Source organism: Leptopilina boulardi, unplaced genomic scaffold, assembly GCF_019393585.1.
Source record: "Leptopilina boulardi isolate dan_hultmark-lab unplaced genomic scaffold, ZJU_Lbou_2.1 LbouV2_266, whole genome shotgun sequence".
Classification (NCBI taxonomy): Eukaryota; Metazoa; Arthropoda; class Insecta; order Hymenoptera; family Figitidae; genus Leptopilina; species Leptopilina boulardi.
The window spans coordinates 3,798,197-3,809,346 of NW_026137825.1; the positions used below are offsets into that span (position 1 = coordinate 3,798,197).

Sequence of the window (11,150 nt, forward strand, 5' to 3'; positions counted from 1 at the left end):
TTTAATATACATATACATATATGAGAATTTTACATTAAAATTTATATAAGAAAATTATTGAATTTTTTTAATTTAAAATTCTAAAATTTTTAAATAATTTTTCAAGTCATATTCGTTCTTTGGTAATAATTGTAAATTAATATATATATATTTTTTAAGTTTCAAATTGAACTTTATAATTCAAAAGAAAAAATCACTTAAACTAAAACTTCTTTTGCTACCACATTTGTACATTCGGCGAATTTTTTGAATGTCCTTTTTACTAAATCCAACTCGTTGGCCTATAACTTTTGTATCAATTGTTCCCTATAAAAACAATTAAAAGTTAATTTAAATTTCGTATATTTAAAACGAAAATTTTCGTTATTTTAGAGAAACATATAGCTGTTCCAAATAAAGATTTTTTCTGTATGATATAGAGTGAAAGAAAAATTTATTTTAATTAAATAAAAAATTTCTTTGAAACGAAGATAATTTTTTTTAATATAAAATGATATTTAAAAACAATTGTATAAAAATTTCAATATTCACCCGCTAATAAATTCATCACTTTCACAAATTGTATTGAACATCTAAGTACGTCTTAAATAAAAATATTAATTTTTTCTCAAATAATTTCAATTTATATGCTTGATTCAGTTTATGTTACATTCTAATAATTTATAGAATGTTAAAAATACAAAAGAATTCTTTCAACGATTAAAAAAAAAAATTATGTCTTTATAATTTACTATGATTCATTTTTGTCACGTTTTATTAAATAATATTTACATTAATAAATTTTTTAGTTATATCACGTTAAATTTTTTTTCATTCTTTGGTTTTCTAAATTCAATTTTAATCTTTTGTAATTATTTTTTTGAAAAAAAATAATAAAACAGATTTAATTTTAAATAAATTCAATTTATTTCATTATTTTAATATACATATACATATATGAGAATTTTACATTAAAATTTATATATGAAAATTATTGAATTTTTTTAATTTAAAATTCTAAAATTTTTAAATAATTTTTCAAGTCATATTCGTTCTTTGGTAATAATTGTAAATTAATATATATGTTTTTTAAGTTTCAAATTGAACTTTATAATTCAAAAGAAAAAATCACTTAAACTAAAACTTCTTTTGCTACCACATTTGTACATTCGGCGAATTTTTTGAATGTCCTTTTTACTAAATCCAACTCGTTGGCCTATAACTTTTGTATCAATTGTTCCCTATAAAGACAATTAAAAGTTAATTAAATTTCGTATATTTAAAAATTATTTTTAATAAATAAATTATTTTTTAAATATTAAAATTTACCCTTGGAAGAATAGTTGGTTGTCCATTTTTTGAAAATGCACCCGATGAATAGTGCATTACACTTCCATAGTCATAATTAATTCCAAAAGCATCAGTTGTTAGTTTTGAAGCTTTCTCAAAATTTTTTTCACGACCTGTTAAAAAAAATTCGCCTTTATTTTATTATTTTTTAAAACTAATTTTTATTCATAAATTTTAATTTTATTTATTTTTTAATAAAAAATTTATTTGATTTTTGTAACTAGGACTTTTGTCTCTTTGTCTATAGTCAACTGCCGCACCCTGCTCTATAGTAATAATTTAGTGACTTTATTGTTAAAATTAAATATTACTAAATTGTCACTAGAGCAGGATGCGGTAGTTGACGAGAATTATGGCAAATGGTGATTTTGGCGAGTGGAGACAATGGAAACCATCCGTAACGATTTTTATTTTTAATATTTACCACTCTGAATATTATTCCATTGAACACGAACAAAATCGTCTCTCTCGTATCTACTTTGTTCGTGCAAAAATCCAATAGCGTGCATTAATTCATGTATCACTGTCCCTTTTTTTGTGACACAACCTGGAACCTGAAGATTTATATCTTGACGTCCACCAATTTTTCCAACGCTACTCCAACATCCAGTATTACCTGCAGTGATACGAATATAATCAGTCTCCTCGCCTTCATATGGTTTAAATTGAATACACGTGTGTCTATGATAGTCATCCATTGCCTCTTGAATTAAATTTCGTTGTTCTTTGTCTAAAAAAAAAAAATGGAAAGAATATAATAAATAACTGCTACAATAACTACCAGAATATAAAATTAAGAAGAAAATAATTCAATAAGTGAGATTAGTGTTGTAGTGGATTCAGTGGCTGAAAGCAAGTTTTTCATACTAGATCATGAATAATTTGTGAAAATACAAAAGGGTAATAAAGAAGAAATTCGTTGAATGCGATTAATGTCGTATTGAATTCAGTGACTGAAAGCAAGTTTTTCATACTAGATCATGAATAATATTTGGGGAAAATACATGAGGGAACAGGAAAACATCTCAAAATGATTTCTAGTGTCCGGTAAAAAAAAATTATATATTAGCTTTCATCAACTGTCTAATAATTTGGCGGGAAATTTAAATTCAAAATAGTTTAATTATAAAATTTTCTATAAAACTAAATATTGCTATCTCTTTTTTTTGTCATTAAAATCTTACTAAAATATGGACTAATCATGTAGGGCACGACACCATTTGGCCATCGAGCTGAAGTTGCTTTGAGTCCATTTCTTCCCATTGCACTTGGAAATAAAATATCACCCTCAACATATTCTCCAAGTTCTTCAGGATTTACATTCATTCCCACGTTCCATTCGGCAACACGACTTCCACTTTCTGCATTAGGTTCGGAAAATAATTTTTCCCCCAATTGCGTTAAATACGCAATTAAACCATTTGTATTTTCAAGGCCATTGTCAAGGACATTGACTTGTTGAAAAGGCCATGCAAAAGTCGTTGACCCCGATATTAATATTGTTATTACCATCATCAGTAAATCAGTCATTTCTTTTGTAACAAATAAACAAAATTTATATCAATTTTTTTTCGTTGTAAATATGTAAATTTTAATTAAAAAATTATCTAATAATATTTTTTCAATTAAAATATATGTTATTTTAACTTATAAAATTAAAAAAATTTGATTAATTTTTAAATATAATTAAATCATATACTTGCCTCAAATTTTATTTTAATTAAATAATTTTCAATAGTTTTGTTACGAAAAATTTTGTATTATTATTATTTGAATATAATAACAATATTTGAATTATAAATTCAAATTCGAATAATAAGTGATTAAAAAATAATTATTGTAACTATATAAAAAAAAAATTTTTTATTTATTATTTTTTTAAGAAACAAAATTTAGGAAGTCTAAAGGTGCTAATACGAGAGGAAACTGACTGGATTTACAATGTCCGGTGATGATTTTATATTAGTGAGGATAAGGTCGTTACCCCTCTTGAGATAATTTTTTTTTTTTTTTTTGCAAATGCGGAAGTTTCGGGGAAGGATTCATATGATAGCCGTGAACTCTCAGAAACGGAAATAACGAATTATTCAAATTTTTTGTTAAAGTTCTTTTTTTCAACCCGATTTGGAAAAATAATTAGCAAAACCAGTTTCTTTTTTTACTTCAAGAAATTATAAATAAATAATAAAAATTATTTTATATTTTCTATCCTTAATATATATTAATTTTAAAAAACTTTTTTAAAAAATTATTTTTATAGTATTCAGTTTTTTCAATTAATTGAATTTTTATTCAATTAATTTTATTATTATTTTTTACATATTTATTATTATTATTTATATTATATATTTATTATTATTATTATTATTATTTTTTTATTAACTAAATTAAATTGAAATTAAATGATTATTTATAGGTACTTTATATATTTTGAAAATTAAAAAGTTTTTTTTTTTTAATTCCATTGAGATTTAAAATTAAAATGAAGGTTGATCATCATCATCATCATGAAAATTAGTCAAAATAAATATTATTGATGTTACGTCATGATTTTATAGCCTTAATAAAAATTCAAGGTTAACCATATAATAACATTTAGCAAATTTTCGATCATATTTTTAATTTGCAATAATATATTTTTTAAATAAAAATTATTTTCTACTATCTTAAAATGAAAATTTAGATAAAAAAAATTTTTAATTTATTTATATTTTAATTTTTTATTTAGTTTTAAAAATTTTTTTTTTAAATTAAATTTTATTTTTGTTAAATAAATTAGTTATTAAATCTGATTTTTGAAATTAATAATTTATAATATTTATAAAAATAAAAAAATAACAATATTTAACTATAATAAAAAATAATAATAATAATAATAATAATAAATAATTAAGTTGAATTTTTTAAATTTATTTGTCTTTATAAATTTATAACGAAAAACCAGTTCATAATCATAAATCCAACATTAGGATTAGATATAAACTGCTTTTGAATAAATTTGAATATATTTATCCCACGTATCAACTCCTATTTTAAATGAATGGGACAATGGAAGTTTCCTATTTCAAATAAATGTTTTAAAAAAATATTTTTTTTCCTTATAAAGATATTTTCCAAAAAATTTTCCTCTTAAAATATATCAAAATATGTTACAATTTTAATAATTCGGAAATTATTTTTTTTCAATTATTTTAATTACTATTAAAAAAAAAAGTTATTTTATTTTAATATAAAAGAAATGAATTTTTGAAATTCCCGCTAAAACGACATCTGTTGATAAAATTAAAAACTATGAGATGTAAACAGTTGATTATCAAACATAACCTCAAAATTAACAAAAAGTGACACGTTCTTGTCTTTTTTGTAAATAATATATATATATATATTTCTAATTTTGTTTATATATTATTATTATTATTGTCTTTATTTGTATTTTTGACTTATTTTTTGATAGAATTTTTACAAATATTAATAATAATGATAACACAGGAGAGTTGGTCAGAAATTGTTACAGCGGCAAAGGAAAATCGACATGAATTAATATTAAGTGGTTCAACAATATCAAAGAGAATATCATCAACAGGCATTGATCCAACTTTATTTTATCTTGAAAATCTTAATTATTTAAATATTCATCAAACAGAATTAAATGAATTGCCAATTGAAATTGGTCAATTAATTAATCTCACGACACTTGTTCTTCATTCGAATAATTTAGAAAAACTTCCTCTAACATTGAAAAAATTAACAAAACTCAAAGTATTGGATTGTTCACGTAATAAATTAAAATATTTACCAAAAGAATTAAGTGAATTACCACAAATAACAACAATTAATTTTAGTTCAAATTTACTCAATGATTTACCATCGCAGGAGAAAAATTTTAAATTAGCATTATTGGATTTGTCAAATAATAAATTTGAAAAATTTCCCGATATTTGTTATCAAGAACTTGTTCATCTTGCTGAAGTTCGAATAAATGGAAATTCAATAGAAAATATTCCTGGTGAAATTCATGTATTGACATCATTAAAATTACTCGATTTGGCGGAGAATAAAATTTCCGGTAAGTTGAATTTTTCTTTCCAACAATGAGTAAAAATTTTCAATAATAATTGATTGAATATTATTTTTGAAAATTTGAAATTTTTATTTTCAAAAAAAAAAAAAAGGTAATTTGAGTATTTATTAGTAAAATATTTTTATTTAGATTTAAAACTTTAGAAATTATATATTTTAATTCAAAAATTATTTTTAAATATACTTGATTCAACAATATAAATTTATCTGGTAGACAAATTTTTTTGTAAATCCGTTAAGAATAAAAAATTTAATTTGAAAATTCTTACTTAATTTTGAATTTGATTATAATTTCCATAAATCAAAAATTGATAAAATTTTATTCAAAAGGAATTTTAACAATTATTTTTTAATAAACTGAATATTTTATCTAAAAATTATTATATTAAAAAATTAAGGAATGTAATTAATTTTATTAATAATTAAAAGTAATTATAATTAATATTTAATAGTAAAAAATGAAATGGAATTTTTTATTAACTAATTAAAAATTTAAAATATCGATTTTTTTTTTATTATAAAATACTAAAAAAAAAATTAATTTTTATTAAATTTTAATATAAAACTACTATATACTATAAAAGTTATTTTAATAAACTAATAATCGTTTTTTTTTCTTTTTATTAATTAATTTTTAAAAATATCTAAAATTAATAAATATAATATTTTTCATCTAATTAATTTATAATTTTAATAAAGTGATAATTAATTAATTAATTTTCATTTAGTTGTCCCGCGAGAATTAGCCGACTGTGGAAAATTAAAAGAATTAAATTTAAAGGGCAACAATTTATCTGATAAACGTTTATCAAAACTTGTTGATCAATGTCGTACAAAACAAGTTCTCGATTATGTGCGACAACATTCGCCAAAAATGTCCGATGGCAATTTAGAAACAACCACAATAAAGGGGAAAAAAGGAAAAAAATCACAAAAATTATCTGACAATGAACAAATTATTAATGCAATTGAAAAATTAACACACGAATTACGTGTTATTAAAATAACTGATGAAACGCCAAAAATTGAAATAAATGAAAAAGTAAAAACAGTTCGTCCACATATTATTGCATGTATTGTACGCAATATGACATTTAATGATGAGAGTTTTAAAAAATTCATTCAATTACAAACAAAACTTCACGATGGAATTTGTGAGAAAAGAAATGCGGCCACTTTAGCGACACACGATTTAAATCTTCTTCAACCTGGTATTTGTTTGTTTGTTTGTTTGTTTTTGTTCTTCAATGTTTTATTTATTTTTTTTTATCGTATTAATTTTTATCTTCTTTTTCAAATAATTACGAAATTTGTCACATTTCGATTTCTTTTTAATCAGTCTCTAAAAAATGTTTTTTTTTCACATTTTTTCTTTTTTATCTCAATGTAAATAAAAATTGTATTTTAACTTTTTTTTCAAAAAATTATTTAAATCTTATAAATTAATTGTAATTATCATAATTTACAGAAAAAAAGAACAAAATTAAAATACAATTTCTTTTTAAATCGAGAAAAAAAAGAGTATTCTAAATTGAAAAAAAAAATTCTTATTTTAAAGACTTATTAAAAAACAAATTGTAAATTTTTTAGAATTATAATAAAAATAATTATTTTAAATTCAATAAAATAAAAATTGTAAAATTTAAAAATAAATAAAAATTGATTTTCCATATTTTTGCAGGAAATCTTAAATACACTGCAATGCCACCAACGGAAATTAAAATTAAGCCATTAATGCGCAATAAAATATATTCGGGAGCTGCACTTTTTAATCAATTACAAACGGAAGCGGAAAATTTGCGTAAAGAAAAAAAACGTAGCGTTTATTCGGGAATTCATAAATATTTGTATTTGATTGAGGGAAAGCCACTATTTCCCTGTCTTTTAGATAATGAAAATCAAGTAATTTCCTTTCCACCAATCACTAATAGTGATATCACAAAAATGTCGACAAGCACAAAAAATATTCTCATTGAAGTAACAAGTGCAACATCACAAAAAATTTGCAGGTAAAAAATTTTTAATTCAATTTGTAATTTTTCTTTTATTTTTTTTTTATTTTATTGTTCTTCATTGTTTTTTTTAATAATTAATATTTTTTTTCTTCTTTTTTTTTGGTTTTCTTTTTTTTAATTTTATTTTAATTTTTGATTACATTTATAATTATTTATTGATTTTTGTACATTTTTTGTTATCAAATTTTTTTTTTAAATTAAATTTTGCAATTAAATTAAATTTTTTCTTTCCTTTGTTGATGGAATTCTTTAGGAATTTTGTGAAAAAATGAAAAATTTAATTAAAAATTATAGAATAAAAATATTAAAAGAATATTTTTAAAGAAAACACTTTTTTTTATATATCTCTCTCTTTTTTTGTAGACAAGTAATGGATCAATTCTTGAAGGAAATTATTATTCAAGGATTGGGCTGCACACCAGAATCAAACGACACGGAAGAATTTCACAAACTGATCGTGGAACAAGTGAAAGTCGTTGATTCCGAGGGAAATATGAAACAAGTTTATCCTTGCAGAACAGATTTGAACTTTGAGGATAACAGCATTGCTATAAATCGCGAGTAAAAAATTTTAATTCTAAATATTTTATATATGTAGTTTTTTTTTGTTTTTATTTTTTTTTTTTTTACTAATTAAAAGTTAACATTCGCATTAAGTCATTAAATTGACTGTAAAATAGTTTTCGTCGTACAAATTTTGACAGTTTTTTTTTTTTACATTTTTACTGTTAATCTATATAAAAATATTTCCAAAAAAATTTCTTTTTTTTAAATGAAAAGTACAAAATTTTCTTTGAATTTTAATATTTTTTTCTACATATCTATTTTTTTTTTTTCAAAAAAGGTTAATATTTCTAGTTTGAAAAACGGGCAAAAATTTTCCACTTTCAAATTATTTTAAAATTGGAAAATTTCTTAATTTTTGAATTTGTTTTTTTATTAATTTATATTGAGAAAAAAAGGAATTAAAACATTATTTAATAGTTAAAGATTTTAATTTGTAATTTTTTTTTTTGAAAAATTTGAAAATTTCTTTGAAAGAATTTTTACATTGAGAACAGTGATTTGACAATTGGAAAAAAATTAATCATTTTTATAAGAAATGATTAAGAATTAAAATAATTTGTACAAAAAAAAGAAAAATTCTTTAATATTGAAAAATGAGAATAGAACAGAATATTGGAATTTTTTTTTTTTAATACTTTTGAAATTGAATTATATTAACGAAATGTAAATGTTACGTTTTATATTATAATTCAACGCTAGCAGGAAAAGAAAAAAAAAAGAAAATTTATAATTAACAAAAGTGATTTAGTGATGTTGAGTTTACTTTAATTATAAAACGTTTTGAAAAATAAAAAAATAAAGGATTCGATATTTTTTCGAAAAAATTGTTTCTTTTTTTATTTCAATATATATTTTTCACAAATTTTAGTACTTGGTTCTTTTATTCCACAATTTTAATTTATTTTTTTACATTAAAAAAACGGGCTTACAAAATAAGAAAAAAAATTTTTAAAACTATAATAGCAAAAAAAAATACTTAATTGAGCAGATTTTAAATAATTATTTAAAAAAAACGAATAATGTATTGAAAAAAATATAATTTTTAGAGGATTATAATAATTTTATAAAATTAAGAAAACAATTCCGTTTTTCTATTATTTATTTTAAAAATATAAATTTGTATAAATATTATTACATATTATTTTTATTATTATTAAAATAGGTAAATAAAATTATTATTATTATTAATAATAGTTTTTTAGTTTACACAATATTTCATAATAAGTTTTTTATAAATTGTCGTATTTAACGTTGCAATTTCCAATAACATTGTTCTTTCTTCATCTGTAAATGGTGTATTAGCTTTTGCAAAAGAATGAATTAATTTAGCATAATCTTTATTATCTGAATAAGAATTTGCTTTTTTTACATACAATTTCAATAGTTTATTCCTTGAAATTCCTTCTAATTTAACTGATGGAAACATATTTAATATAGAAATATGCCATTGTTTTAGTTCTTGTGTTCGATTTGCAAATTCTCTACATAAACAAAAAAATTAAAATTATTAATTAATTAATTAGTATTTATAATAAATATTTACTGAAAGTAAAAATATTTTATATAGAAAAAAATAAAAAGATAAATAATTTTCCACTTACGATAAAAAAGATATATGTTTTTGACTATCAAAAATTTTCAACAATGCAATAATAATATTAATACTTTTTGGTTCACTATTGAAAATTTCTGTTAATACTAATTCTCGTAATTCATTTGTAAATTTATGTGCACAATCACAAATTCCTTTTTTTATTAAAACTGAATCGTTTTCTAATTCAGTGATCTAGAATAAAAAAAAATAAATAATTAGTAAATATTTATTTTAAATTAATTTTTTGATGTTTATTTAAAAATTTTAAAATAGCGATTAGAATTCTGAAAACAAAAGGGGACAAATTAAAAAGAAAAAAAAAAAAAAAAAAAACTCACCTTGGGCAATAAAAAATTGATTGCCAATGATGGTAAAAATGTTAAACTTTGTTCAATTGTCATATTACAAATGGAATAACATAAATTAAATACACCATTTTCATTTAAACGTTCATTTAAAGCATTAAAAACAATTGTTAATTCATCATTTGTTAAATCTTCTAAATTTTGAAATTTAAGACGACCATTCGTTTGTTCTAAAGTTTCAATGGAACATTTTATTAAATCCTCCATTGATAATGATGAATCAATTAATAATTTTTCTGAATTATTCATAAAATTTTCCACTTGAGTGAAAAAATAACGATTTTCATTGTTAACATCATTTTCCTCTAGAGAATTTTCATTTGAATTTGATTCATTTTCAATTCTTTTATTATTATCATGTTGACTCTCATTTTTCTCGTACAATGACTACAAAAATTAATTTTTTTTTTTTATTAAAGTTTATATTATAAAATTATAATTTATTAAAATTTAATTTAAATTAAATTAATTAAAATTATTTGGACAAAAAAAAACAACTATTTGTATTGTCAAAGGAAATAAAATTCTATTCTAAATTAAAATTATTATTATTATTATTATTATATTATTATCATTATTATTATTATTAATTATTAAATTAATTTTAATTTAATTTATTAAAATTTATTTTATAAAATAAAAAAAGGTTAATAAATTAATATTGAATAAATTAAATAAAATTTAAAAATAAATTAACAACTTTAATTATTTTTATAGGTATTTTATGTTTTTTTAAAATATTTTAAGGCAATGTGAAATTTAAACTAAAAACGGAAAACGAAAATGTAGAAATTACTTATTTATATTAACTTAAAATTTTTTTAAATTAGTTACATTGAAATATTCGAATTGAACTTTCGAATATTCAAAAAAATTATAATAGAGTAGAATTAAATTTATAATTAATTAATTTAGTTAATTAATTTATACTTACTTTTCCTGTTATTGAAAGCCATGCAGGATTAGAATTAATATCTTTGTTTGATATGAAGTCTCTTATTTCTTTTAATGAACTTTTAGATAGTTGACAATTTGCAAAACTCATTTTTGTTAATTCGTTAATTACACACACATTTAAAAAAAAAACAATAACAAAAGACCGATATTAACCTCACTTTTGAATTTTATCGTAAAATACATGGTAAATTACCGTAAATAAAGGTAAAGTAAATTATTATTTACCTTCCCAACCCTGCAAAT

The 11,150-nt window shown here is 20.2% G+C and overlaps 3 protein-coding genes across 4 annotated transcripts; 1 reads left to right on the plus strand and 2 right to left on the minus strand.

Moving 5' to 3' along the window:
• Positions 1-137: 137 nt before the first annotated feature.
• LOC127281254 (zinc metalloproteinase nas-13-like) lies at positions 138-3,461 on the minus strand. Of its 2 annotated transcripts, none has more exons than XM_051304872.1 (5): positions 3,033-3,461; positions 2,514-2,861; positions 1,754-2,059; positions 1,309-1,442; positions 138-306 (listed from the first exon to the last, which is right to left on the minus strand). In XM_051304872.1, exons 2-5 carry the CDS (start codon positions 2,857-2,859, stop codon positions 181-183), a joined length of 912 nt encoding a protein of 303 aa, XP_051160829.1. In that variant the 5' UTR covers positions 2,860-2,861; positions 3,033-3,461; the 3' UTR covers positions 138-180. The 2 variants fall into 2 exon arrangements, with proteins under 2 accessions (XP_051160829.1, XP_051160828.1); XM_051304871.1 differs by lacking the exon at positions 138-306 and adding an exon at positions 883-1,220 and having other exon boundaries at positions 3,033-3,459.
• A 1,169-nt stretch (positions 3,462-4,630) lies between these two features.
• LOC127281253 (leucine-rich repeat-containing protein 47-like) lies at positions 4,631-8,815 on the plus strand. The gene is made up of 4 exons (XM_051304870.1): positions 4,631-5,395; positions 6,138-6,620; positions 7,091-7,418; positions 7,788-8,815. Exons 1-4 carry the CDS (start codon positions 4,807-4,809, stop codon positions 7,987-7,989), a joined length of 1,602 nt encoding a protein of 533 aa, XP_051160827.1. The 5' UTR covers positions 4,631-4,806; the 3' UTR covers positions 7,990-8,815.
• Positions 8,816-9,170: 355 nt separating this feature from the next.
• On the minus strand, positions 9,171-11,120 carry LOC127281256 (uncharacterized). Its single transcript, XM_051304874.1, has 4 exons — positions 10,885-11,120; positions 9,924-10,337; positions 9,593-9,777; positions 9,171-9,472 (listed from the first exon to the last, which is right to left on the minus strand). The coding sequence occupies exons 1-4, from the start codon at positions 10,993-10,995 to the stop codon at positions 9,190-9,192; spliced, it is 993 nt and encodes a 330-aa protein (XP_051160831.1). The 5' UTR covers positions 10,996-11,120; the 3' UTR covers positions 9,171-9,189.
• Positions 11,121-11,150: the final 30 nt, after the last annotated feature.

What these genes read in the sequence shown, in the direction of transcription:
- LOC127281254 (XM_051304872.1), bottom strand. Translation starts at nt 2,859, where the DNA reads ATGACTGATTTACTGATGATGGTAATAACAATATTAATATCGGGGTCA. An exon ending in ATGGAATAATATTCAGAGTG is followed by an intron (nt 1,443 to 1,753) that starts GTAAATATTAAA and finishes TTTTTTTAACAG; the next exon opens with GTCGTGAAAAAAATTTTGAG. An exon ending in AACCAACTATTCTTCCAAGG is followed by an intron (nt 307 to 1,308) that starts GTAAATTTTAAT and finishes TTGTTTTTATAG; the next exon opens with GGAACAATTGATACAAAAGT.
- LOC127281253 (XM_051304870.1), top strand. Translation starts at nt 4,807, where the DNA reads ATGATAACACAGGAGAGTTGGTCAGAAATTGTTACAGCGGCAAAGGAA. An exon ending in GGCGGAGAATAAAATTTCCG is followed by an intron (nt 5,396 to 6,137) that starts GTAAGTTGAATT and finishes ATTTTCATTTAG; the next exon opens with TTGTCCCGCGAGAATTAGCC. An exon ending in TTTAAATCTTCTTCAACCTG is followed by an intron (nt 6,621 to 7,090) that starts GTATTTGTTTGT and finishes ATATTTTTGCAG; the next exon opens with GAAATCTTAAATACACTGCA.
- LOC127281256 (XM_051304874.1), bottom strand. Translation starts at nt 10,995, where the DNA reads ATGAGTTTTGCAAATTGTCAACTATCTAAAAGTTCATTAAAAGAAATA. An exon ending in GGCTTTCAATAACAGGAAAA is followed by an intron (nt 10,338 to 10,884) that starts GTAAGTATAAAT and finishes TAATTTTTGTAG; the next exon opens with TCATTGTACGAGAAAAATGA. An exon ending in TCAATTTTTTATTGCCCAAG is followed by an intron (nt 9,778 to 9,923) that starts GTGAGTTTTTTT and finishes TTTTTATTCTAG; the next exon opens with ATCACTGAATTAGAAAACGA.